The sequence below is a fragment of the Phytophthora ramorum genome, assembly GCF_020800215.1.
Source record: "Phytophthora ramorum isolate Pr-102 chromosome Unknown Phyram_PR-102_s0008, whole genome shotgun sequence".
Taxonomy (NCBI): domain Eukaryota; phylum Oomycota; class Peronosporomycetes; order Peronosporales; family Peronosporaceae; genus Phytophthora; species Phytophthora ramorum.
This window is the reverse complement of record NW_027150654.1, coordinates 811,470-838,227: the sequence shown is the minus strand read 5'-3', so window position 1 is coordinate 838,227 and position 26,758 is coordinate 811,470. Positions and strand designations below refer to the sequence as shown.

Below are 26,758 nucleotides of genomic sequence, written 5' to 3'. Positions count from 1 at the left end.
ATCTTAAATGAGATGCCGTCCGAGATGGAAGACCTAAAGGCATGGGTATTTTCTTCTTCACTCCGGAAAGGTCCATTGCCTGAACGGATGAGTGCTAAATGCCGCGCTGCAGCGCCACTGTGTCGTTCCGCTGGTGACCGAACTCAACCGACAACAGGATCCGTGCAAGGACAGTCTGTGGCATCGCGCTTGTGTGCTCTGAGCAACGCGGCGGGCTGCATCAGGTTGTCTACATTTAGTACTTGCTACCGTCCTCTTCTCGTTTTGCACCGAGATAGCATGCGGTTTCCAGCGGCAGCTGGCTAGTAATTTAGTGTTAGGAGAAGTAGGTACATGTAGACCTCGTTCGCAATTGGAATTCCGTCATTCTCGAGGCTCGTTCTCTTGGATGAGGGGTGTCTGCCGCTACTTGGCCGCCACAAAGATAGGCATCTCCATTGGGTTCCGTCATTTCGTCCCCCAAGGAGTTCGTTCGCCAGGAACGTCCATGGCCATCTTGGTTGAGTGGTGCGTACCGTGATGAGTGGAAACCACCCACGATCTGCCGCAACTGAACGCCTCCAAATGGACGAGTTCTGACCTGACAAAATCCCCTGCACAGTAAGCGTAACGTAGGCGAGTGAACACAATGAGGCCGGAAGACAACTAGATGGCATGATGCTGGCGCAAGGTGGAAACTGCGCTTTTCAGATGCGTCACCTCGCAAAAGAGGACGGTGGTTTCTTTTTCAACGACAGCTTGGAGCCATTGCTACGCCAACAAACTCTCGTTGGTTTACATGCTTCATGTTCGACACCTTTTGCATCAATCGCTCCAAACTCGGAGACTGCTGTCAATCGAAAGGTGATGTCTGTGACGGAGTATCAGCACCAGGTTGCGTTTCAACGAGGACACCGGCCGTTGAGGCCGACAAGAGTGCGCAACCAAGGCTATAAGCGTTCTCGTGGGTTTACATGCTTCGGATTCGGCACCTTTTGGATCAACTGCTCCAAACTCGGAGACTGTTAATCGGAGCTGTCAATCGAAAGGTGATGTCTGTGACGGAGTATCAGCACCAGGTTGCGTTTTCAACGAGGACACCGGCCGTTGAGGCCGACAAGAGTGCGCAACCAAGGCTATAAGCGCTCTCGTGGGTTTACATGCTTCGGATTCGGCACCTTTTGGATCAACTGCTCCAAACTTGGAGACTGTTAATCAGAGCTGTCGGTCGAAAGGCAATGTCTGACGGAATACCAGTTTGCGTTTCCAACGAAGGCCTCGGCCGTTGAGGCCGACAAGAGTGCGCAACCAAGGCTATAAGCGTTGTGTGCACACACTCGCATGAGCAACGCAATGCAGTGCTGGTCTCTATCCATCGAGCATTAAAAGGCCCTGCAGCAGACTCCGTTACAAAAATCTTCGAGAAACGCTGTGCAGTTTCGCTATCTGGACTGCTTCAACCACGCCGACAAAGATGTCAAAGCGTCTGGACGGCAAGCCCACGTTGTCTGGCTGCAAGGAAACAGTAAGTCATTCAACTATTCACCTCGGCCTCGACACTCCACGATGACTTACGGCGAATCACTTCAATCCCCGGCCTCCGTCTCACGACGACGATCGCTGTCCGAGGGCTGCAATCTGCACCTCCTGGCCGCAATTTCGGAAGGAGCGCCCTTGAACACTCAGTCGACCTCGCAGTCAACGAACCACAACAATATCAAAGTCCCGGTCATTCTTGCACAGCGTTCCAAGTCCGAAAGCATCATCTGCACGGCACAGGGCGTGAAATTCCAAGACGTATGCCACAAGTACCAGACCCGCCTGGATAACCTAAAAGCCCTCGCATCAAGCCCTTCCAGCTCCCAGAGCAACGTGCTTCTCGCGCAAAAAGCGCTGCAATACCGATACAAAACCATGGAGCGTCGACGCGCATACAGCTAAGCAACAGAATCCCCCTATTAGAGTGCACCATAAGCCTGTACAATATCTACGTCCCCTTTACCCACAGCCGCGCTGCTTCTCCCTCTTGACCGTCCGCTTCTTGGCTTTGTCCTTGCGCGCCTTGTCTTTGGCCAGCAGCTCCTTCTCCAGCTTGACCTTCTTCTCGTGCTCCTTCTTCATCTTGTCGCGCGTGGCGTTTTGCGCCTGCTGCACCCGTTGGCGGTTGGAATTGGCGGGCGCCACGTCACCCGAGACCTTTTCACGGTCCTGGATCTTCACCACGTTCCCGTCCTCGTCGAACTCGGACAAGAGAGTGAAGCCATACTCGCTGATGAGCTGGTCGCGGGCCGCGAGCTCTTGGCGCGTCATGTTCTTGAGGCGATCGGCGGCCTTTTGTTTCTCTCGCTCGGCGGCGTCCTCCGCCTCCTGGCGCTGCTGGTCGCGGATCTGCAGGTCTCTGAGCTTCTTCTCCGCCAGCGCGAGCTCCTCCTCCTGCTGCGTCTGCTGTTGCGCATCCTGGAGAAGCTTTTCGACGTCCTGGGCCATTTTTGACGCGTCCAAGACGCTATCGAACACGGCTGGAGACACGAGCCCGTCCGCGGCGCCAGTGAACACGGCGATCACGCTCTCCACGCGCTCACAGACGTCCATGTCCTCATCCTGGAGCAGCCCCAGCGCGTACTCGACGTACACAGAGGCGTCCAGGTTCAGCCGCGACACCTTGTCGCGCACCCACGCGTCCATTGGCTCCTAGGAATCTATTTTGAAAATTGAGCAGGGCTACAAAATAATGTACTATTTTATGACATTGTATGACATATTAATACCCCCCCCACTGGCCAATCATAGAGCTTTCGAGAAGCTTTTTGTTGAATATCTTGCCAGAAGCACTAAAAAATCGTCTACGTTTGTAACTATTTGGCGTCACTCTCCTTGCAGACCGGCGTTGGAAGCAGTGTAGTGCTTTAAAAAGATTGGAGCTATCCATACGGCAACACCATAAGGAATTTCTGCCGGATTTTCGTGTAAACCTGTCCATGGCGACGGTGGAAGAATAAATCACCAGGACCCCTGCGTGCGATGCCTCGATGATTTCGCAACTGTTCGCCGTATACGTGAGCGTGATGCTACAGACTGTCCTTGCACGGATCCTGTTGTCGGTTGAGTTCGGTCACCAGCGGAACGACACAGTGGCGCTGCAGCGCGGCATTTAGCACTCATCCGTTCAGGCAATGGACCTTTCCGGAGTGAAGAAGAAAATACCCATGCCTTTAGGTCTTCCATCTCGGACGGCATCTCATTTAAGATCGCACACGTGCGAAGGTGAGCTTCCCATTTTGCATGTATCAGCGCCACCACAGTCAATGCCGAGAGATCCATCGTGCAATGTGCAAATGTCGCTGCGATTTCCTTCTCGGCGTTAAATATATAGCTACAGGCTATGTCATCTCGTACTACCACTACATCCACTCCCTCCTTTCAGTTCATACTCGGCTGTCTCCAGTTTCCCTCTTCCGGGTCGTACAGCTTCCTGGTCGTGTCGCGACGCAGCGTCTATAGAGCGCAAATCGACCTCCTCCCCAGCGCCTCCGTCACTCCACGAGACGGCGACTCTCCAGCACCTTCCGGTACCGCAGCGCCTTCTTGGCCAGCAGCACGTTGCTCTGTGAGCCCGAGGCGCTGGCCGCCATCTCCTCGAGGCTGTGCAGCTTGCCCTGGTAGCGGCTCCTGGTGTCCTGGAACACCACGCCCTGCGCCGTGCAGATGAAGCTCTCGGACTTGGAGCGGCGCGCCAAACTCGCCTCGGCCTCTTCCGCCTCGTCGGACTCTTCGCCCAGAGACGCCAGGTGGTTGAGGTGGCAGCTCTCGGACAGCGAGCGGCGGCGGTGCGACTCGAGCGACGTGGTCATTGGCAATCGCAACTTGTTACGCGGGGCGCAAATCTCAGACTGAGGCCGGAGACTCGGCCACCGCGTCCGTCGACTGAGACCGACGGCTTCGACTTTGCGGGCGCGCGGCGTTGCAGCAGACGGCGCGATCCTCGACAGGCCGCGGGCGACGGAAATTTCTGGCGACTCATCCCATCGCGATTTTTGGCGCGACTTTTTCAGTAGATTTTAGCGATCGGGTCCGAGGCGGATGGCGTGATTTGTTTGCTACACCTCGTGATGAGGGAAGCTGCGTAGCTCGCTGCTATGATAGGGGGGACACGCTGCCTGCTTTTCGGTTTTGGGGGCCGGCTGCACTGCTGACTATCGCAGAGAGAGAGAGAGAGAGAGAGCTGGCTGGGGCTCTACTACTAGATCGCCATGGCTGCGAGAGTTTTCAGTATAGATGACGTGCGGCGGAATCCGGCGCGACGGCCTGCATTCTTCGAGGCTCAAGGCCAAGACCGTTGGCAGAGCCGTCGACTGTAGCGCAGCGAGCGATGAAGGAAGCCTTGCTCGTCGAGGCGGCCGAGCCTGGCGAAAGCGCGCTGATCACCACGTCGGGGCCTACAAGACATTTGAGCCGACACTTTCGCGGCTCCGATTGGTGCAAGAATGTGAAGGTTGATCTTTCGACGCACGGGATTGGCCACAACCAACTTCAAGATCGCTAAAACTATTTCCACGGTGCCGCGTGTCCATGCCGCCTTGGTTTGCATAGACGCGCAGCAGCCACTTCAACGTATGCAGCTCAATCGAATCCATTGTGTTGTTTTACTTTTCAGTGCGTTTTCCCTTCGTGTTGCCCTGTTCGGCCAGGACGTTGTTCTCAGCATTACTTGTTGTCCTGTATCGCCGCGTTTTCGAGGCGGAGACGAAACCACAGTGACGAAAGAGCTGCCAGTGGCAGTCTGCCTGCCACCCGCGCGAGCTAACGGATAGGTTACGGCACACTTCGACGAGCAGTCAGACTTCCAGGCTGCGTTGGTGGGCAATTGCTAGCGCTGCTGATGATGCCGCGCACTGCTGAATGGATCCGGCGTGGTCGATGCAGCGCCGCATCGTCAGTGCCAGGCAAGCCGCACCCTGTCACATGTTTGGGGAGGCAACTCAGCCCAACGGCAGGCTGCAGCAGCTGTCACGTTGGTGAAACCGCGCAGCTAGTCGAGAAGAAGCTGGCTGCGGCACTGCTGCGTCTCCGAGTCCATGTCTTGCACTTCGACGCAGTCCATCGTGGACTCCACTTTGATGCGGATAGGAAGCTACAAAAGCCACAAACTCTGCCGTGCGGATCCGCTCGAATGCATCGCTAGCCACGTGCTTTCCATGGTTCAAAGCACGACCGCGGCGCACTTGCACTCATTCCAGCAGCGATTCAGCAAGCGGCGGAGAAAACCGGCAAGCGAGTCGTCTGCCCACCAAAGACCCAGAAACGGTCGTAACGGATAGCGTGCGTCCTCTGCAAATATCGAGGCTCTATTTTACCATATTCTAAAATCTCTAGTTGATATTGTGCCACAACCATCACACGTAGCGAAGGCGGCGGAGTAGCTCGCGTAGTGCACCGCTGAGTCGTTTTTCGTGTTCAGGGATGAGGCGAGTGCGAATCGGGGCGTAAAGCGCACGGACGTGAGCTCGAACCGGGTACGACGGGTTCCTTTGAGGGTTCGGGACGTGATACACTCCTCGCGCCCCCGATTCGAGTCGGCGACGTAGGCGCTTGGAAATGTCCCGTCGAATGAGGTTCAAACTGCGTTGCGCTGCTCGCTCCAGAGCCAAATCCGCAAAGTTTCGCGCAATGGTCGGTGGAGGTTGGTAACCGCTCACTCGCATGACTTGGATCGTAGCTCCGGAATCCCCACGGTAGTTCTCGAACGCATTTCGCACCGCGTCACTGTGCGCGTGGAACTGAGTGAGTCGAACTTGGATCTTCTCTTCCGTGTCATCACTGCGCTGAACAACTCGCGAGGCCACTTCGGCTGGTGGAGCATTGAACTCGACGTGGTACGTCTTCCCCGTCACGGGGTCTACGCGTCGACCAGCAATACGACGAATGACTTCTTCGTCTGGAACTTGAAGCTCCAGGACACAGTCAGGAGCTGCCATGCCCCCCTTGGCAGAAAGCAGAGCCTGGGCTTGTCGAGCTGTCCGTGGGAAACCGTCTAGCAACCAACCACGGGTCACGCAGTCCGGTTCGGCTAGTCGACCGAGCACGACGTCCGTGACTAGATCGTCGGGTACGAGTTCCCCGTGGTCCATGTTACGTTGAGCCTGGAGACCCAACGACGTCTTGTCCTGAATGGCTTGACGCAGGATGTTGCCCGTCGACAGGTGCACAACTCCTAGCATTTCAACCAGAAGCTCGCATTGGGTGCCTTTGCCTCCTGCAGGCGGGCCCAGAATCACCAGTCTGGGTGGAGACACAATGCCTGCTTGGAGTTCGGGAGCTTGAGGGGGCAATGGAAACGCCGCAGTGCTGAATTGACGCAATGGATTCGGCAGAGTGGCCGAGCCGAAGCTGGTTTGCAGCATGTCGTAGGTGACGTTGGTTGTTGCTGTGGTAGATTGAGGAATAAGCAGCTAACGAGCAACACCACTCGCTGACCAACCGCCCGGATGGGAATGGGGGAGGATAAGAATATACAGTCAAGCTTCGCGTGCTGATATCGAGGCGGTTTTGCATCTACAAATTGATCAACGGTCACTGCTGCCTGCGTGAGGAGCTGAGGTGCCGACAAGGCCAGAACCGAAGCCAAACGTCTGTAGGATCGACCACAAGGCTAGTAGAAAAGAGCAATGATGATAAGTCCCAAGCTGGTAGTTTTCAACAATATAACCTCTCTGACGTGCTTTTAGTCGTACCAATTCCCTATTTGTCTGGGATGTTATTGCTTGCCTGTTTTTTCCAACCTTCGTAGTCAAACTCGACCTCCCCACGAAGCAAAACGAGAGCATTATCATCCAAGCGGGTAAGAGCAACGTAAGCATATCGTCCAGACCACACGAAAATCGTGACCAAGCGGCTTAGCAGAAAAGGCGCTACGTGAAATTGGGTTCTTCGTCCGTTAACGTCGAGGTCCAGAAACACTCGATCCCTTAGATCCCAGCAACCCAGTACTAACACGTCCACAAGTAGCAGCATTTCCGCCAGCCAGAAGAGAATGATCCCAGTCACTGGCATCCAATAGCGAAAGCGTAGTCGGCGCTTCATGATCGGAGTCAATGCGTCGATAGTCAAAATTGTGTAAGTCAAAAGCAGGCTAGAAGCCACACCGCAGACTGGGATCCATCTCCAGTAGAAAATGTCCATGACGCAGACTCCTGCTGCTACTATTTGAACAGCGAGGAACAGAAAGTGGAAGGAAGTCATGACTTGTTTGAGTAGTTGTCGTTGACAGCAACACGCACAGCCAACACTGAACAAGGTGCTTGCTGCTAGCCCGATAACTGCAATTATCCCAGCGCCGTGGGTGTTCTTTGGCAGAAAAAGCGAGAACGCAGCAAACAGACCACCGGTAGCTCCACATACATAAAGTACAATAAGTTTCCAGACTGCTATGGGGGTCAACCGTCCAACCCAAGGCCAAACAGTGTTGCTAGGATCAAATTGTGCCGCTTCAGCAGCAAGATGCATCTGCAATGGTGGGAGGTCTGCGCTCCTCGAAGCCAGATAGTTTGTATCCACCCGAGTTATAGATTTTCTATTTCTCTTGGGACGAATATCTTGACGTGGCACAATGCTTTTGGTGGCTGGGGCATTTATGCAATCGGTCGTGCTCAGAGCAATTTTGCACCTGTACCCGAGTGCTAGCACACTAGAAGTCTGTTTACGCCTTTGGTTTTTAGCGTGTTGGTATCTTCGGTAAAGAATCCGTAAGGACAACATTGTCATCGTACCCATGGCGTTTGCTAGTAAATCTTTGGTTGAAAGTGTCCGACCACTAGCCGTGGCTAAATCGAAGTGGTGCACGTCGTCAAGAAACCCTAAGGACAACCACACCATCAGCGCGGCGTTGAACATCCACTCCCACATGGAATACACTATCATGAACGTCGTGTTGCGCAGATAGGTTTCTTGGAACAGTAAGTTGGTAAAATTTATCCAGCAAACAGCCACGAGACTCACGCGCAGGTCGTTCAGCACAGCGCTAAGAGTAATGACCCACAGTGTGTTGGCAGCTTGTAAGAACCAGAAGTCAAATGTACGCAAGATGATCTTCGCGTAGTCGACGCGCATGCCGGCTTCAAAGACGGCCATACCCGGAAGATGTAAAATGGCTGCAATCGGAGCAATCAAACGTCCTGTCGGTGCTGCCACTGCGAACGTTGCAAAGCGTAAACCAATCCCGACTATGACGCTAAGAAATACGAGAAGTTTGAACTTGACCACGACACGATTGAACTGTTTCACGGAGTTGACACTGAGCAGGACCGACTTGAGCATGAGTAGAGGATTGAAAGCTGGTAGCTCGCTAGCACCCGGGACAATCACGTAGCATAATTTCCCCAGAGAGGACGGATTTTTCTCGTCCGTAGGCTGCAAGGGATGGATCATGGTGGACTTGGTCGAGTGGACTGGTTGACGGGAGTGTCTTGACCACAGATAAAAATGTACGACTATCTTTAAGCTGTATTTTCCGTTGGCAAACTACATTTAGGTGATGAGTGGTCTACAGCACCACGGCATTCTTCAACCTCTCATCTTTCTCGTGGATTGGGATTTGTTTGTTTCTTCCAGCCTTCATAGTCAAATTCCACGTTCCCACGGAGGAGAATCAAAGCGCTATCATCGGGGCGGGTCAGTGCAACGTACACGTAGCGTCCGGACCACACGAAAACAGTGGCCACGCGGCTGAAAAACAATGATGCGACGCGAAATTGTGCACGTCGACCGAAAAAATCAAAATCGAGGAAAACTCGGTCTTGTAGGTCCCAATTCCCCAGCACCAAGACGTCCAGAAGCAGGATACTTTGCACCGCCAAGAAGAGTGCGATGCCGTTGATAAACATCCAGTAGGTAAAATGTAGTCGGCGCTTCATGATTGGAGTGAGCGCATCGACCGTCAGTATGGTTTGTGCTAAAAGCAAACTGGAAGCCACACCGCAAGCAGGAACCCATCGCCAACCGAATAAGTCGTTGACGCACAAACCAATAGCAAGGATTTGGATCCAGAGGAAGAGGAAGTGGAAGGACGTCATGACGCGCTTCAGCAATTGACATTGACAGCAGCTCACGTACACTCCAGTGAAGAGAGCGCTCATAGCAACTCCAGAGACAGCAATTAGTTCAGCTCCATACGAATTATGTGGTAGGAAAAGTGAAAGTACAGCGAATGTACCACCCATTGCCCCGCACATGTAAAGTGTAGCGATTTTCCAGCGTGCAAGAGCTGAAACCTGACCGACCCGCTTCCAGACTGTATTTCTCGGATCAAATCGCTCCGAATCTGCAGCTAGCTGCATCTGCACTAGCGGACGCGAAGAAGAAGTAGCCGTGTTGGAGTGAGTAGCACTTGCAACGTTGGGGAGTCTGTTCCATTGAGCGACAATTGACGTCGTCGGGCCAGCAGGTCTCAGCGCGATCTTGCATCTGTACCCCAGAGCTGGTGTTGCTGTACCTGGTTTACTCTTTTGATATTTCACGTGTTGATATCTGCGATAAAGAGTCCTCAGTGACAGCATCGCCATCGTTCCGAGGAGGTTGACTAGCACGTCTTTGGAGAAGAGTGTACGGCCCTGAGTAGTAGTGACTAGTGCGTAGTGTTGAACGTCGTCTACAAGATCTAGCGACAGCGCAACCATCAACAGCACGTAAAATATCCACTCGTACAATGCCACTGCGACGATAGCGTACGAGTTCCACAGATAGGTTTCTTGAATCAACCAGCACGTAAAATCTGCCCAGCAGAATATCACCAGCACTACACGAAGATCTCGCAGGACAGTGGTGAAAACGATACCACACACTGTGTTGGCAGCTTGCAAAAACCAGAAGTCGAACGTGCGCAGTAAAATATTCACGTATTCCGTCCGCATTTGAGCAGCAGAAGTGATCATACCAAACATGTGAAGGAAAACTGAAATCGGAGCAAGAACCCGTCCAGTTCGCGCAGGAAGTGCAAACGCTGCGAAGCGTAGTATAAGCCCAATAAAGACGCAGTGCTTGACTAGAGGATGGAATTTACCCACTATCCGGTTGTAGACTTTCACGGAGCTTGGACTCAGTAGAAGTGTTTTAGTCATGGGGAGTGGATCAAAAGCGGGCAGCGTGGATTCCCACGCAACGATCTGGTAGCATGCACTACCGAACGAAGAAGGCTCGCTGTCATTACGCGGGTGGATCATAACGGACTGGGCACACAAGACGATGATAAGAAGAGAGGAGCCATGAGTAAGCGATTTTGTACATTGCTATCAATACTTGTGCAACGGACAAAAGATGACATACACCCGATGCGATACAGTATGTCAATTCGCGACTATCCCTGGGCTTGAGCAATTTTTGTTTTGATAGCCACGACGACTATCAAGATAGGTAATTTGAAGTACCTACTACCCTACGCTTTGAGTTATCTGCTTCTTCCAACCCTCGTAGTCGAACTCCACGTTTCCACGAAGCAAAATCAGTGCGTTGTCGTCTTGGCGAGTCAGGACGATGAACACATAGCGCCCGGACCAAACCATTATGGTGAACACGCGGCTAAGCAAGAACGGTGCCACTCGGAATTGTGCTTGATGTCCAAAAAGATCAAAATCCAAGAAGACGCGATCTTGCAAGTCCCAATTGCCCAGTACTAAGACGTCTAGCAGCAACAGCAGCATCACCAGCAAGAAGAGTATGATACCGTTCACATCTATCCAGTATTGGAAGCGCAGTCGTTGTTTCATGATCGGAGTCAATCCGTCGACCGTCAAGATGCAGTAAGCGAGAAGTATCCCTGAGATAATACCACACGCTGGAACCCACCGCCAACTGAACATGTCGATCAAACAAATGCCTGCAGCAAGGATCTGCGTTGAGAGGAAGAGGAAGTGGAAAGACGTCATGACTCGTCTGAGTAGTTGGCGTTGACAGCAGCACGTACAGACCGCAGTGAAAAAACTACTAACTGTCAGCGCAACTACAGCAACGACTTCAGCTCCGTAGATGTGCGCCGGAAGAAAAAGGGAAAGCACTGCGAACACGCCGCCAACTATTCCACACCCGTACACTAGGGCAAGTTTCCATGCAGAAACAGGAGTGAGGGCTCCAATCCGAGGCCAGATCGTCTTCGTCGGGTCAAAGCGAATTGATTCTGCAGCGAGGTGCATTTGCAATAGTTTACGGTTGCTGGGCTTTCTTCTCGCTGAGTTCGGGATTGTCGAGTTACTTGTCGATCGATTGCGGTGGCAGACTTGCTGAAGCATGACGTCGTTGCAAATCGATGGGCTTAAGGGCCCTGGCAGACCCAACGCAACTTTACACCGGTACCCTGGAGCTCGCATCGCCACCTCCGATTTGTTTTTGTGACGCTGAAGATGTAGATATCTTTGATAGAGATTGCGGAGTGACATCATGGCCATCGTCCCAATCACGTTGGATAAAAGGTCTTTCGTCGAGATCTCGCCGCCCTGAGCTGTGGTCACTGTGTAGTGGGTCACGTCGTCCACAAGTTCCAGGGACAGCCAGACCATTAGCATCACGAAAAACAGCCACTCGCACAGTGTCACCGCAACCATGAAGGAGGTGTTGCGCAGATTCGTCTCTTGAAACAACGAGCTGATGAAGTTTCCCCAACAAATAACCACGAGAGTTGCGCGAGAATCTCTCAGCACAGCGCTGAATACGACAGCCCAAATCGCGTTGGCTGCAAACAAAAAGCCAAAGTCGAAGGTGCGCAGGATATTGTTCATGTAGTCGAGGCGCATTCCAGCTGCAAAAACCAAAATGGGCGGAATGTGCAGCATAGCAGTGATCGGAGCGAGCACCCGCCCCACAGATGCTGGCACGGCGAAAGTTGCAAAGCGTAAGCCAAGTGCAACAACGATGTATTGCTTCAGAGGTCGACTGAATCTGAAGACGAGGCCATTGAACTTCTTGACGGAGCTTGGACTCAGTAGAGCTGTCTTCGCCATAGCCAGAGGGTCGAACGCTGGCAGAGTGTTACCCCACGCAACGATCTGGTAGCACACTGCATTGGATGGCGTCCTTGTATTTGCTGCACACTCTAAAGGCTGGATCATGCAAGCGACAAAGCGGCTTGATCAGCTGCCAGACTATCAATAATGCTGTGATCTCCAAAACTAGCGGTGCCACAGTTAGCTTTGGGATGACCCAAGTCGCCAGGAATTGTATGGTACACCAGTTACGTGCATGTATTTATTCATTATTTTGGTGCTCGGTGGCTTTGTACCTTTTCGCAGCAAAAAAAACATCGTCATGCATTACATTTGGTGACTACTTCTGTCTGGCCAGCGTTTCGGCAATGCCTCCTATGTTCTCGCAAGTAGCTTTGCCTCGAAGCAGAGTTTTCGCCGAAAAGTATGCGGCGATGCTTCCTACCGAGGTGAGTACAAGAAAGGAGATCCCAAAGTGATCTCCAACGAGTGAAGCCGTGCTACCAGGAGTTGAAGCCCGTCCGCAACCATAGCCCCCAACAAAATATGTATAGATTCGTGGTGCCTGTGGTGCAGCACAGGCTGTCAAGATGACATTAAGAGTAAAGTGAAGCTTTGCAGTCCGCCACTGGTATTTTTCCATTGTATGCGTATGAAAACATGACTACAAACAGCCAACTGCATTCGAGCTGGCAGTTGTAAACGGTATCATTGGCAAGCCTGCACCAATATTCACCACCAGACGCATTTTACAATTGCTCGGGCGAACTAGATGCTGGCAAGGACGAAGCCAATGCGAGCTCACAGCTCGTCACGATGGAGGGTCAGCTGTGGCGACTGCTGTAGATTGTCTTGAGCGTGCAGAGCTTCTTCGCGCTCTTCCAGCAGCGTGAGGCGCTCGTCCAGGATGGCTGAAATGGCAGCTCGGAGTGGTGCCGTACTCTCGGGAGTAGCAAGCAGCTGCCGGAGTTGCTTTGCGGGCATAACCTGCAGTTCGTCGATAGTCAAAGTCTTCGTCACCTTCTCGACTGCAGCCTGTGTAGGCTTCTCCATGGACTCCAGTTGGTCACTCTCTACAGCCTCGACAGGCTGTGCATTTTCACCCTCATCCTCACCCACTTCTTCACGCTCCCACTTCTCAAAGAGTTCATGGCGACGCTGACGTCTCTCTTCCACCATCTGCACCCAGAAGCGCTCAATCGCGTCCTCATCCATCTCGGGGAATTCATCGATAGCAATGCTGCGTGTGGCATTGAAGCCTCCTTTAGCTCGCTCCTCAACGCGTGGCTTGCTCTCCAGCACCATCATCTCGAAGTCCTCCACCTCCCGCTTACTCCGGAAATACGGCGACGCCAACGCCACCTGCAGGTGGATTACATAGTGGAAGTCTCCCAGCTTCACTCCACAAGTACCAGCAAACGCGTCAGCAACCCTCTCACAACCCACCAAAATGCTCTGAAATCACTGCACCTCCGTAGCTGCTGCATGGATCTTGGCCAGAGACAGCGTCGTGTAGATCCCCGAATCCGACAGCGCTCGAAGCTGATCCAATGCAAACTACAGCCACGCAATCATCGCAACGACATGTCAGAGTCTTTTTGCACCACATAGAGCATCGCTGGTCTTGCAGCGGAAGAGTTGGTACATTGGCCGCGTCGGAGATGACAGGGTCACTTGGCGACTGAGGAGTGTGGACGGTGGAGAAGTATGATCGAGGCGCAATGGAAGCTGTGACGTCGAGTCTGGAGTTGCAAAGTGCGATGGCAGCGATGCACAAGACCACATGCCGCTGCAGCAGGTAGCAAACAATGCCCATGGTCATCAAGAACAGGAACACCTCTTGACGAAAGATCGCGCTGTGACTTTGACACACATGCCACAAACGGCTCCTCGGATTAGTGACTAATAGCACATTTTGAGAAGACGTGGTATTCTCGGAAAAATGAAGTACAATATTGTGTTGCAAAATATTTTCAGCGCTAATATTCATTGCATCGCGAGTCGCTCCAATGGAGCTTCCTGCGGACGAACCTAATGGTCTGCTCCATTAGCTGCCGATATCCAGAGCTCAAGTCATTCCAGCAAAGCAAACCTATTGTGCAATCAACTAGCACAGTTCTTCTGTAGTCTCTGCTTGTTGCAGTGCTTCGATACAACTCTAAAAAAAATAAGCAAAATATTTCTAGCGTAAGTCGTAGACGATCTAGTTGTTGTGGATTATCTGGTGCTAGTATCGAGTTACTTTTATATCTCCTAAGAGACCCTCTCTCTCTCTCCATTGCCAACTGAAGACGTCCATCACGCAGCAAGGGGAAGGACACCTGCCACCGGCAGCAGCACACACATACTCTACTAAAACGTGTACTCCTTATTAAGCCTGCAACACCAAGAGCTTCGGTGAGCGGAATTGTTGCTTGGCGGAAGGACTGAGAGCACTCCAAAAAGTTCTCTTGCTGCAGCAAAAGTGAACAAGATAATTTTGCAGGTCGCACTGTCTTCCGCGGGTCAAATCGAGCTGATTCCGCGACGAGCTGCATTTGCAGCGGCAGAGGTTTACTATGCTCGTGATCATCGACGACAGCAATACCATCAACGGTGCGTACATGCCCATTTCCACAGAACTATGACCAGGATGAAGTATATGCTACGCAGATATGTTTGTTGAAGAAGCGCGTTGCTAAGATTTGCCCCGCAAACTACCACAAGAATTGCATCAACATCTTGTAAACGATACTGAAGACGATGGCCCAGTTCGTGTTGGTTGTGTAAAAACTCAGAAAGTTGAGCAAGGAGTAAGGAACACAAACTTTGTCGGGGCTGCAGAAAACCGGAGCAACCATGTGCTGGTGTCGCGAAAGTCACGAGGCGAAGCACAAGTACACGATGACGGTCTGTCCCTTGACTCGAGTCCATCTCTGTGCAACGCGATTGAATGTCGTGACGGAGCGTGGGCTCAGAAATACGGTCGTGACTATTATAAGGGGGACAAAAGCTGCCACCCGAGGCGACGATTTCATAGCATGCATCTTCAAGAGCGAGTTGATTGTTTTCTTCCTTGGCGCCGAATGGTTCAATCATTTTCTAAACGCCGACCTGCTGCTGACTCGTTCGAACATTCCTGAAAAGAACGGACTCTAAAATGCTAAGCTTACTGATGCTAGAGTTCATCATCGTAGGCCCAGAATTCGTTTGCTATATGTGGTAGCTAACATCAGTTAGCAAGTCAAATACACAGGATGTGTTTTGAATATGCACACGTGGTCTACTCCTCCCTGCATCCTCTACTTTTTGCGGGTATCGATCCTTAAACGTTCCTTCCAACCTTCGTAGTCGAACTCGACTTCTCCTCGCAGCAGGATCAACGCATTGTCATTCTGGCGAGTAATAACGACGTAGGCGTATCGTCCGGACCACACGAAAATGGTCACAATACGACTCAGCAGGAACGGGACGACATGGAAAGTTGATCGCCGGCCAAGAAACGAGAAGTTCATGAAAACTCGGTCCCGGAGCCCCCAAATGCCAAACATCATCACATCCAAAAGCAGCAGGATATGAACGACCCAGAGCACGCCGATGCCACTAGTAGCCATCCAGTACTTGAACCGCAGTCGGCGCTTCATGATCGGAGTGAGGCCATCGACTATCAAAAGCGAGAACCCCAGAAGCAGACTTGACGCTACCCCGCAAACTGGAACCCATCGCCAACTGAAGATGTCCATGACACTAAGGCCCGCTGTCACGACTTGGAACAAGAGAAACCAAAAGTGGAAAGTTGTCAAGATTCGCTTGAGCAATTGTCGTTGGCAGCAGCAAATGTAAACGCCACTACAGAGTGCACTGAATGTTAACCCAGCGATCGCTATCACTTCAGCCCCGTAGGTACCATCAGGGAGGAAAAGCGATAGCATCGCCATTATACCCCCAAGTAACTCACATGCGTACACTACGACCAGTTTCCACGGTGGAATGGGAGTAAGAGCTCCAATACGAGGCCAGACAGTCTTTTCAGCGTCGAATTGTGTTGATTCTGCAGCTGCACGTAGTTGCATTTGCAATGGAGGGATTTTGTTGGGTTTCACACTTGTAGATGACGCATTCCCTGCGTTGTATTCTTCACTGGATTTGCTGACTCTGCGAGGCAAGACGTTGCAATTTAACGTCGTCGATACCGAGCTCAGCGCAATCTTACAGCGATAACCAAGTGCCGGTATCGCAGCTCCCGGTTTGCTGGTTCGGTATTTAGCGTACCAAACCCTGCGACAGAGGTTCCGGAGCGACAGCATGGCCATGGTTCCAATGACATTCGCTAGCACGTCTTTGGTCGAGATGGTACGGTCTCGCGTAGTGACAAGGCTGTAGTGCTCGACCTCGTCCACGAGATCCAGCGACAAAAGCAGCAATAGCATCACGAAGAACAGCCACTCCCACAGAGCAACGCCGACAACGAGGTTCGAGTTGCGCAAATACGTTTCTTGGAGCAGCCAGCAGGTAAAATTGACCCAGCAGACGAATACGACGGTAATGCGTAGGTCCCTCAAAACGAAACTCATGGTGATCGCCCACAGTGTGTTGGCAATTTGTAGAAAGCAAAAGTCAAATGTGGGTACGATAACCTTGACGTACTCGGTACGCATGTGACCAAGCGTGACAACGATGCCAGGAATCTGGGCGATGGCTGAGATCACCGACAGAATGCGTCCTGCGGGTGCCGATACCAGGAAAGTTGCATACCGCAAAGCGAGACCAGCGAAGATGAAGGGTCCCAGTAAAGGGGTGAACACCACCACGAATCGATTGAACTGCTTTAACGAGTTCGGACTCAATAGAACGGTCTTGAACATCGGGAGGGGGTCGAATGCTGGGAGCTTATTATCCCACGCAGTGATTTTGTAGCTAGCACCGCCGCAAGTCAGAGACTCACAGTCCAGTGTCGAGTCAAGAGGGCGGATCATGCTTGCCTGGGAATTTACTATCAATACTCGCGCCAAATGTGGACGCTGTCGTAAGGACGACATGGTCGCAAAACTGTTCAAAATCGTCAAGTCTATTATTCGTACTCGGTACTACTGCTCTGGAATCGAGAATATGGCTGATTTATTTGCTTTCGCTATCCTCCAACTTTCTTGGACTTGTTTTGCGTGCAGCCTCCAGGTCTGGTAGTCAAACTCGACGTTGCCCCGCAAAATAATGAGTGTGTTTTCATGGGTGCGCGTGACCAAAATGTAGTAGAGTCGCCCGTACCACACGAAGATGGTCACCACTCGACTCCACAGGAACGACACGACTCGGAACTGCGCACGGTGGCCCAGGAAGTCCAAGTCCCAGAACACCCGGTCGTGGATTTTGGCGTAGTCCCAAATCATAAAATCGAGCAGCACCAGCAACTGGATAACGATGAAGAGCACGATGCAGCACGTGGGCATCCAGCTCTTGACGTGCAGCCGGTGCCTCATGGTCGGAGTTAGTGAATCGATCGTCAGCGCCCATTGCGCCAGGAGGTAACTGGACGCTATCCCACAAGTGGCCGCCCACTGCCACGAAAAAATGTCAGTGAGGCACAAATGCGCAGCCAGCAACTGCAGAATCAGGAACAAATAGTCAAAGGAAAATACTACGCGCTTGAACAGTATTCGTTGGCAGTATCTCGTGCTCACCCCACAGAAAATCGCCGTTGTTGCGATGCACAGAGTCCCGACCGCTTCGACTCCGTCTACCCACGGAGGCGTAAAAATCGACGGGATCGTGAGTACAAACCCCGTAAGCCCACAAACCTGAAATGCAATAATTTGCCACGACTTGAACGGCTCAAGGGAGCCTATTTGTCGCCAAAGCGTGTCACGAGGATCATATCGCCTCGAATCCTTGACGACGTGGATTTGCAGTGGCGGTAGCACCAAGCTTGACACGTGTCGGCTATTGACCCTCGCTGCAGAAGAAGTGTCGGTCTTTTTGCGCGAAAGCCCCTTCTTGGAAGTGAAGAAAAGGAGGGGTCCTAGTGGATGCGGCACAACGCTGTTGCGCGGTGAAGTCCCTGGTCCCGTGGGGCTCAGTGCGATGAAACAGCGGTATCCGAGCGACTGTACTGCGGTACCTTTCATTTTCTTCTGGCGCTTTATCAACCGAACTCGCCGATACATGGTTCGCACCATCAAAGTAGCCATCGTACCAATGACGTTGACTAAAACCTCTTTGGTTGAGAGACTGTGGCCGTCGGCAACGATCAAGTCTGCGTGGTGCAAATCGTCCATAATGTTGAGCGAAATGCTGCCCATGACCAGCACAAGAAGAAACGCTTCAAGTAGTGCCGAGGCCGCGATGTTTCGCGAGTCGTGAAAGTACGTCTCCTGCAAAAAGGAGCAGCCGAACGCGACCCAGACTGCGATGACCAGCAGGACCCGCAAATCTTGCAGCACGACGCAGAAGAAGATCATGAACAAGGTGTTGGCAGCGAACGGGAACCAAAAGTCGAACGTGGACAAAATAAGTTTCACGAATTCCACGCGGATGCCGGCGGCGAACACGATGCACGGCGGGAGGTGCAAAACCGCAGCCCAAGGTGCGAGCTCGCGTCCCATCGGAGCGGGGACCGAGCACACGAGTACGCGCAACACCAAGGCACAGCCGTAAATGGGCATGGTGAGCCAGCCCGTTTTGCGCAAAAAGACGTTGAACCGCCGGAGGTGCGGCGGGCTCAGCAGCACCGAGCGCAACGTCGGCGCCGGGTCGAACGCAGGCAGCTCCGAGCACAGAACCGCCTCGTAGGTGAGCGAAGTCGGAGGAGCGGGAGGTTCGGTGTCCACGAACGGCCGGATCATATCGGCCGAGCTCAAGGCCGAGTCGCGCGCAGCTCGCCATGACTCAGTCCCCTATTTTTGAGCTGCAGTTACAGTGCTGGACTTGGTACAAACAATTTGCATCGCTGCTCGATGGGCAGCAGCCAATTGTTCACACTTGAGACGACAGCCTCGTTATGCCACAGAGGGCGGCCACGGACAGGCCTCTTCCGACCTTCGTCACCTCGGCCGAAGCCAGGTTTCGCGCGCTCGTGGTGTCAATCGGAGTCAGCACCGCCCGGCTCCTGCCCGCCCGAAAATCCAACGCAGTTCCAGTTGAACTGAAATGGCCGCTTGAGGTCACTCGCTGCACCGAGGACCTTGCATTTCTAGTGCTTGTTGATTGCTGTGAGGAAGCTCACGCTCGGGTCGTTCGATCGGATCGCCATATCACAAGGCCCGTCTGTGCGAATGCCACGATCTCGATAGGCATCAAGACTTGATTCAAGTTGCCAGGAGCAGCAAGTCCTGCGTGGCGATTTGTCTTGTAAAGACGGCGGCCGAGGCCTTCTACTTGATGGCGCGACGGCCTTGGTCAAGACTATCGCGTCCCACGCGGGCCATTGTCGAAGACAGTGGGCTTGCGTCTGATCCGCGCGCCGATCTGCAATCCCGAGCACGATCCCGTTGCTCGCGCGCTCAGGCAATGCTTCGTTAGCTCGCAACGACACGCCATCTTGTATGCTCGCGCAGGTTGCGGCGCTCGTTCGTCCTTCTCAGCACACCACATGGCCGACATCTTTATGAAAATTTTCTTGTCGGACAAGAGCTGGCGGTCTCGGAGACCATTGACAAGACACTGTGGATGGGAAATATGCGGCGTTACCTTGACACCGACTCCATGTATTATGTTGCATGTGGTTTATATGATCACGACCACGCCATGTCTTGCTGGTGGGCTCTTAACTTAAGTGTGCGTGGCGGGTCCTGCCGGGGGGTTCCTCGCTCGCTCGCTTCACTTGCTGTTGTGCAGGTCGCAGAAGGCGCCTCGCCGGATCGTGTTGAAGCACAGGTGCGCCTGGCACTTGCGGCCGCCACCGTGCGAGAAGCACTTGCCGTTGCCTCGGTCCTTCTTGTCGCAGCCTTCCACGCTGCATGACCGCACGCCGCCGTGCAGGTAGCAGAAGCCGTTGCGCTGCGTGCCCTTCTCGCACCCTTCGTGCATACAGCGTTTGCCTCCGCCGTGGGCGCGGCAGAACCCGCCGCCTTGCGACGACTTGCTACAGCCCGCAAAGCTGCAGCGCGCGCCGCCCCCGTGGCCCTTGCACAGGCCGTTGGACTGCGCACGCTTATCGCAGCCTTCCATACGGCAGGGCTTGCCCTTGATCCAGCGGCCGTCCTTGTTTAGGAACGTGCCGGGCTTCCGCAGGCATGGGCCGTGCGCGGCCGACCCGTGGCCGACAATGGTCGGCCGCTGTTGCATCAGAGCAGTGAACGACTGCGGTGGCGGGACCTGAACCTGCGGGAGGCGCGCGAAGGCGGCCGGGCGGATGGCTGGCATGGCCACGTTCGGGGCGACGTTGGCCGAGTGGTTGTGGCCGTTCTGCTCCATGTTGAGGCTGCACATGATGGCGTCGATGAGGTCTTGGTCCCCGAAGACCGACCTGAGCGACGTTCCGGCGGCCGAGCGCGGCGTCGGATTCGAGTTTGGGCGCGGCCGGAACTCGAACGGCTCGAGTTCGTTGCTGTCCGGCGGGCCCATGAGTTCCTGCTTAAAGGAGGTGGCGGCCATTGGTTTGGACACTGCTTGGGAGGCCGTGGCCGGCGCCACGGGGGCGGCGTCCGGACACGAGCGCATGGAAGTGGTGGACGACGCGGACGACGAGCGGTTGTACACGGGCGGGAACATGGCGGAGTCAACGGGCGAGTCAGGCGAGCAGAGGCGCGGGTCGAACATGCTGTGGGGGGTGAAGAGGTGTGTGGTACGAATGCTCGCGGCCGAGCAAAACGTTGGGGACTTTTGTAATCTGTCGTGCGGAGCGCTCGCCGGATTTGGAAATGCGCGCTCGGTGGACTCGTCGGCTGTATGACCGCAAGCGCGATGACTGAGCTGTGCTGCTGCTGTACGGCGGACGGGGGGGACGATGGGCCCAGATAGTTGCACACAGCGTGTACGCCCGGTCGCTGTCGCCGTGAGCAGATGGAGGCACTCAATCCGGCCGAAGAATTCACAAATGGCAGGCAACCGGTTGGCGGGCCTCACCTGCGCAGCTCGCCATGTGCGAGTCACAGAGAGTTGGTACCCACGACTGGATCGGAGCGCGCGAATGATCCGTTGAGTGCGGAACTGGACCCAACGCAGTCGGCAGAGGTGCTTGCGAGCTTTCGCTGCTGTGGCTGTTGTTGTGCCATTGCGTGTCCCCTGTGAATCATAATACATCTTCCGATTGTACCTCACATTAAAAGAAAAATGTGCCGGATTTTTCAACACGATGAGGTCTCGTCATGTTCATCCACCTCGTGATCCTGCGGTATTTGCACTTGATCCGAAGTGCGCACTGCTACGGAAAGGAGCGGCAGCGCTGAGCTTTCCATGCGCAAATGCTTCTTATCTCGAGTTTACACCTTGTCTAGAAAAATACGCGTGAAAAGGCCTGCCCACCTTTCCAAGAAGAATATGCTCAATCTAGGCCGGAGACGCAATGCCCAGTTCGCGGCCGAACGCATATGTCCGGCTCGGGCTCAGGCCATCACCCGCGAGCTTTAAAGCTTGTGGTAAGCTTACATGTAGTATTACGAGATGGCAGGAAGCAAAACGGCAGAAAGCAACAGGCTGTGCAACGTGACGTGCCGCCGCTTGAAATCGTTGAACCGTCAACGAGCGGGCATTACTTACACACAGTAAGGACAGGCAAAAAATTAACTGCAATCGAGGGGTGCGAGCAGTGCGAGGAACACAGCACAATGCCAGCAGCAACGTGCGCCTCTCAACTTTGAGACTCAAGCGCGACGATAGCCTGCCACGGCCTTAAGCCAGCAAAGGGCTCAGCTTGACGTCACAGGGCAAACGGGGCTGGCACAAACGCCACGCTGGCGAGTCCAGAAAGTTCAAATAAGAACTGAGATGGTATCCTTTCCTGCCAAGTCGCCGGCAAAACATATAATATCCAGGGTGGCATTTGGCTGTACAGCAGTCAAACGAGGCCACCCGACGACGTCGAGGACGTACGTCGAGTCGACGTTCGCTGCCTGGAAGCCCTGCTGACACTATGTTCGTGCAGCGGTGACAGCTTGCTTCATGGACCTGGCACTCACGCCGCGGGCACGGCAGCACGATGGGGATCCTGTCTGTCGCCCATCTAAACACGAGCGAACGCTGCGCCGGGCCGCAGCACACGCAACCGCAGTCATTCAAGTTGAACACCTGTGGACACAGGATCCGCTAGCGGATGTGGAGATTCGTGCGAAGTCGGTGAGCTGACTCGAGAAGACGACGATCTGGACTTGAACATGTTGCTCGTTTTGCAACTGGACTCATGCTTGGCAGCGTAGCGTTTGGATGCCGCAACCGCGCGAGGATCCTTCAGCCACGTCCGGCGTGTTGCCAGTCCGGCCTGACCCACGCGACGTGTTGGTCACCAACTTGGTGCCCTTGGACAGCCTCACCAAGATGATAAACAGTGTGAATGATATCCTGACGATGCTCCCGGCGGCAAAAGTGTAGGTTGTAGCAGTACAACCTGCGCCGCAGTGAGGCAATCCCACGCTCGAAAAATGCTTGAAGCCGAGGCGATGCAGGTACGAGCATTTGCCACACCACATTTTGTATACACTTTCGGATAAGCGCCACAGTTGTTTGTATACAGGTTGCTAGCTGCCGCCGAGTGCACGCTGACGCTCCGCTTCAGAGCATGCGGTGCGGCCATCTGTAGCTGGTAAGCATGGGCCTTGGTGGTCGTCAGGCTGAGCAGTTCAGATTCCGCTGGCGATATACGCTGCAGATGTCGGCGACAGATGCCGCGTGCTCCTCAGGACAACAATGGCGCCAGCCCTCCACGGCTCATAGCAAGTGCCCGCGCTCTCAGCTCGGCGCGCAGCATGGACCGAGTTGCCCCAGGATCTCGGGCGTGAAGCGTCGCGCAAGCAAAGCATTGCGCCGGCCGTTGTGTCCCGCGCGAGCAGCACAGACAACCTTCAACCGAGGTCGCTGCCGCTTTATATTGTATCCACCAACACTCCCACTGCGGGCAGGGCAACGAGTTTCCGCGGGCCATGTGGCCCCGCTCCAGATGGCTTCTTGTTCTGGTTCATTCTCGCGCCCACCAAAGCGGTTGCGGCCGTCCTGCTGAGGCTACAGTTCTCGCAGACGCCCACCCGCCTCAGTCCGCCACCTCCACCCGCAAGTAACCTGGCCAAATTTGCTAACTCCAAGGACTCCACCCAAGGGCTCAGCGTCAGCAACCAAAGCCCCCAGCACATACCCAATCTCTCCCGCCACAGCCAAGGGCGGACTCAACGTCTTGGGGAAATCAGGTTCGTTGCCTTCGCCTTTCGGTTTTTCGCAGCGACCTTTTGCTGCCGCGTCTGCTCGAATCCATACTAACTCGCCGTGTAAAATTCGATGTAGCTCCTGACTTTTTTCGAGCGGGCGGCAACTTCAACACGCAACGGCCGCCGCAGGTCCATCTCCGAGAGAAAAGCAAGCTCCTGTGGCCTTCGCCATGGACGAGGTGGCATTTGTGGAATCGCTGTTCGCGCCCGAGATGCGGTCGGCCGTCACTAGTCTCTTCTCTTCGCCCCCGCCCTCATGCGGCAGAGTCAAAGCGCTCACGGCAGAGCGCAGCGTGTGCACGCCCCCAGGCAGCGCTCACGCGGCCGTCCCGCCGCCTCCGAACTCGCTGCTGGGCGGGGGCATTGCGCTCTCGCAGCTGCAGACGCCGTTCCAGCCGCCGTCGACCGAGCTCTTCGTGCGGCTCAACGAGGACGACATGGTGACCCAGATGCTGAGCGACCAGGACTTTGCCGACTTCCACGGCTTCAAGAAGGAGGCCAAACCCAACGCGTTGGAGCCCTTGGAGCTGCCCACGAGTCTGAAAGAAACCTTTTTCAACGATGAGAACTTCCAGCCGGCTATTAATAGTCGGGATGGATACACCCTCCCGGACCCGAGTATGATGCCTGTGTTTCCCCTTGGAGGCAATGGACACGTGAACTATAACGGGTTCTCGAGCTTCCCGCAGTCTCCAGCGTGGATGCAGGACGACGTCTCGACGCCAGGGGGGAGCAACTTCCAACGGGTACACACTATGAAACAGATGATGGCCATGTCCAGTGCGGCTATGACCTCTTCCATGCTGCAACAGCCCAGTCCAGGGGCAGTGGATATGTTCAACCCCCAAGCCATGACTTCGAGTTCTCAACATCCGACGCCGCTCTGGATCTCCACGTCTCCCAACGTTGAGGAGAGTAAACGATCGTGTATGAAGCCTCTAGACGCCATCAAAACGTCCGTGGAGCGGCCTCCGTTCTCGTTGACTATTTCACCACCAGCTTCACTCATCAAGGAGCTCATCGTGTCGGCGGATTTAGACGCTCTAACCTCTCGACCAAAGCGTCCCAGACCCAATAGGAGTGACCCTAATCAGTCGAAAGCTAAAGCTGCTCGAACGACGTCAGCCTCGCCTGTGAGTCAGGAGAACAACAGTGGGAGGGCGAATGGCAAGGTCACCAAGGGCAAGAAGTGCATTGAGATCGGTTGTACTAGACGTGCTCAGTCCAACAGCCGTTGCAAGGCCCACGGTGGAGGTGCACGGTGTCAGTACAATGGGCCTGGTGGCTGCACCCGGAGCTCTCAAGGTGGCGGCTTCTGCCGAGCTCACGGCGGCGGCAAACGCTGCGAGTTTCCGGGTTGCACGCGCGGACAACAGCGCAAGGGCCGCTGCTACGTCCACGGCGGGATCCGCAAGTGCCAGTACGGCTCGTGCGAGAAGAAAGACCGTGGCAATGGTTTCTGCATCTCGCATGGCGGTGGCAAGCGATGCGAACACCCTGGCTGCTCGCGGGCGGTTCGACGAGGGATGCTGTGCCAGCTTCATGAAGCCCAGAATGGCGAGGAGAAGGAGGCTGGAGAGTGTGTGTCGTTGTAGTTGTGCTTCATGTTTGCAGTAGTAAGAAGACGGTGTACATTTACGCGAAATAAGTTGAATAGATAACCTTTAGCTACAGCGTGAAGAAGTGAATTGCATGAGCAACACAGTGTTGCTTCAAGTGTTGCCAACACCTCGCTAGTCGCATTTCGGTGCTAGAGTTGCATCATCTCGGTCCATGTACTGCAGAAACTCATCAGTCGCAACAGAACTTTTGGTTAGTCAGGCCAGGCCATTCTCATCCAGGGAGCTTCGGGCCGGGCCATGGACACCATGCTCTGATGCAAGCTGATTTAATCGACACGTTGACGATTTCTGTTTGGACAGGTCATTAAGTTACAACGAAAAGAGATCTGGATGCCACTCAGCGTATCAGCAGCGCTGATAGCAAGCAACACGTGAAGCAGTTAAGTAACAACAGTCGAAGCCAGCACGACGCCACATACAATGTATATCTCGTGGTCGCCTTAACTGTATTGGCTGACGTGGAGCAGATTCTAGCAAATTGCCAGCTAAACCAACGTCAAAGACTGAACTATCTCACCTAGGCATCCCAACATATTTGTTCGTGGACGGAGACTACTCGCAATCTACGTCTTTGATGCTGGCTCCATGGGTCCGTCGCGCTGCGCGTCGGCTTTCCTAGTGACAAGCTGCGCGTGAAGGTGAGCCTACAACAGATAAGTGGGCTGGAAAGCTGAAATCGACCTGCGCTATGGATCCCGCTTAGTGCTTCATCGCGAGCGTCGGATCATCCGATGGTCGAGAAGTGGCCGTCTACCGTCTGGCCAAGCACACTGCGATCTCCAAACTTTTCAGCGTAAAGTCACTCGTAGCCCTGTAGTCCTCCGTCAGGAGAACATTCCAGCGCCCCCGAGATAAATGAACTCCGACTTACCCCTTGGCCGCAATGACCTGTCCAACAGAAAGTGAGCGCCATTTCATCTGTTCGTTTATTTCTCACTGAGTCTTGTAGCCGCACTCCGTGTCCATCGCCACCTTGAAACTTGAATTCATTCATTGGCCAATTCGTGCTGTCGGCAATCGTGGCTCCTCCCTTCGAGTGCCTTGCTAGGTACCCCGCGGCTGGGAATCCAGATCTTTGTTTGAAAACTTTCTGCACAGCGGTGACCAAAAGAACGAAGTCCTTGGTGGAGGGCATCGAGAAGAGATTTCATCGGGCTTGTAATACACCGCCGTTGCTGAAGTTGTCACATTAGAATGCTTCGTGTGACGAGCATACTCAATCACTCGTTTGCCGCCGCAGGATAATCCCTTCAGCATTTCAGCACCTTAAACCTACCGCAGACACGTCCTGCCCAGTGCAGCGGCCTTGCAGGCTTGATGGCATCGCCGCAGGAAAATAAATGCCATCACGTCCATAACTACATCTCGACCACATCGCAGCACTATTCCAAGCCCCCAACCTTCTACATGTGCTTGCTCGATGTTGACTGCCCAGGCATTGCCACGAAGTTACCACCCGCCCGGCCTGATCCAATGTTGGCGGGCAAACCATGCCGAAAAGGCCGCCAACTCAGCCAAACCGTTTAAGAGCGATGTGGATCCAAGCTCAATCACTTCCGCTAAGCTCGCACCCACGCGCACCCACTGCCAGGCATTCCAATTCGCATCGTCGCATGGGTTGCAATGGCGGCAAAGCTCTGACAGCCACGAAAGGCGCTCTGTCCACAAGAGCGCATGCAGCCACGTACCCTCAACGTCACCGTTACCAAACGTGTCTGGGAAGATTGAACGAAAAGCTCGTTGGGGTGGATTCGCCGCCCCACAAGAAGCCTCCGCCGTGCTTTGCAAAACGCCAAGTGGTGCCTATCACCAAGTTGAAGTTGTGTGGTGTGCACTTACATCAAATTGGATTGAAGCGGTTCTG

General features: G+C 54.0%; 8 protein-coding genes across 8 annotated transcripts; 1 reads left to right on the top strand and 7 right to left on the bottom strand.

Moving 5' to 3' along the window:
• Positions 1-1,977: 1,977 nt before the first annotated feature.
• KRP23_9291 (Coiled-coil domain-containing protein 43-like protein) lies at positions 1,978-2,664 on the bottom strand (the record flags this gene model as incomplete). The annotated part of the gene is made up of 1 exon (XM_067894829.1): positions 1,978-2,664. One exon carries the CDS (start codon positions 2,662-2,664, stop codon positions 1,978-1,980), a length of 687 nt encoding a protein of 228 aa, XP_067742468.1.
• Positions 2,665-3,512: 848 nt separating this feature from the next.
• Positions 3,513-3,830, bottom strand: KRP23_9290 (uncharacterized protein; the record flags this gene model as incomplete). Its single annotated transcript, XM_067894828.1, has 1 exon — positions 3,513-3,830. One exon carries the CDS (start codon positions 3,828-3,830, stop codon positions 3,513-3,515), a length of 318 nt encoding a protein of 105 aa, XP_067742467.1.
• A 1,542-nt stretch (positions 3,831-5,372) lies between these two features.
• KRP23_9289 (putative adenylate kinase 5, chloroplastic) lies at positions 5,373-6,380 on the bottom strand (the record flags this gene model as incomplete). Its single annotated transcript, XM_067894826.1, has 1 exon — positions 5,373-6,380. The coding sequence occupies one exon, from the start codon at positions 6,378-6,380 to the stop codon at positions 5,373-5,375; it is 1,008 nt and encodes a 335-aa protein (XP_067742466.1).
• A 6,366-nt stretch (positions 6,381-12,746) lies between these two features.
• Positions 12,747-13,761, bottom strand: KRP23_9288 (uncharacterized protein; the record flags this gene model as incomplete). The annotated part of the gene is made up of 3 exons (XM_067894825.1): positions 12,747-13,340; positions 13,416-13,502; positions 13,591-13,761. The coding sequence occupies 3 exons, from the start codon at positions 13,759-13,761 to the stop codon at positions 12,747-12,749; spliced, it is 852 nt and encodes a 283-aa protein (XP_067742465.1).
• A 1,465-nt stretch (positions 13,762-15,226) lies between these two features.
• On the bottom strand, positions 15,227-16,789 carry KRP23_9287 (uncharacterized protein; the record flags this gene model as incomplete). The annotated part of the gene is made up of 2 exons (XM_067894824.1): positions 15,227-15,773; positions 16,197-16,789. 2 exons carry the CDS (start codon positions 16,787-16,789, stop codon positions 15,227-15,229), a joined length of 1,140 nt encoding a protein of 379 aa, XP_067742464.1.
• Positions 16,790-17,011: 222 nt separating this feature from the next.
• KRP23_9286 (uncharacterized protein) lies at positions 17,012-18,763 on the bottom strand (the record flags this gene model as incomplete). The annotated part of the gene is made up of 1 exon (XM_067894823.1): positions 17,012-18,763. The coding sequence occupies one exon, from the start codon at positions 18,761-18,763 to the stop codon at positions 17,012-17,014; it is 1,752 nt and encodes a 583-aa protein (XP_067742463.1).
• Positions 18,764-19,736: 973 nt separating this feature from the next.
• Positions 19,737-20,678, bottom strand: KRP23_9285 (putative WRKY transcription factor 19; the record flags this gene model as incomplete). Its single annotated transcript, XM_067894822.1, has 1 exon — positions 19,737-20,678. One exon carries the CDS (start codon positions 20,676-20,678, stop codon positions 19,737-19,739), a length of 942 nt encoding a protein of 313 aa, XP_067742462.1.
• A 2,764-nt stretch (positions 20,679-23,442) lies between these two features.
• KRP23_9284 (uncharacterized protein) lies at positions 23,443-25,415 on the top strand (the record flags this gene model as incomplete). The annotated part of the gene is made up of 2 exons (XM_067894821.1): positions 23,443-24,405; positions 25,362-25,415. 2 exons carry the CDS (start codon positions 23,443-23,445, stop codon positions 25,413-25,415), a joined length of 1,017 nt encoding a protein of 338 aa, XP_067742461.1.
• Positions 25,416-26,758: the final 1,343 nt, after the last annotated feature.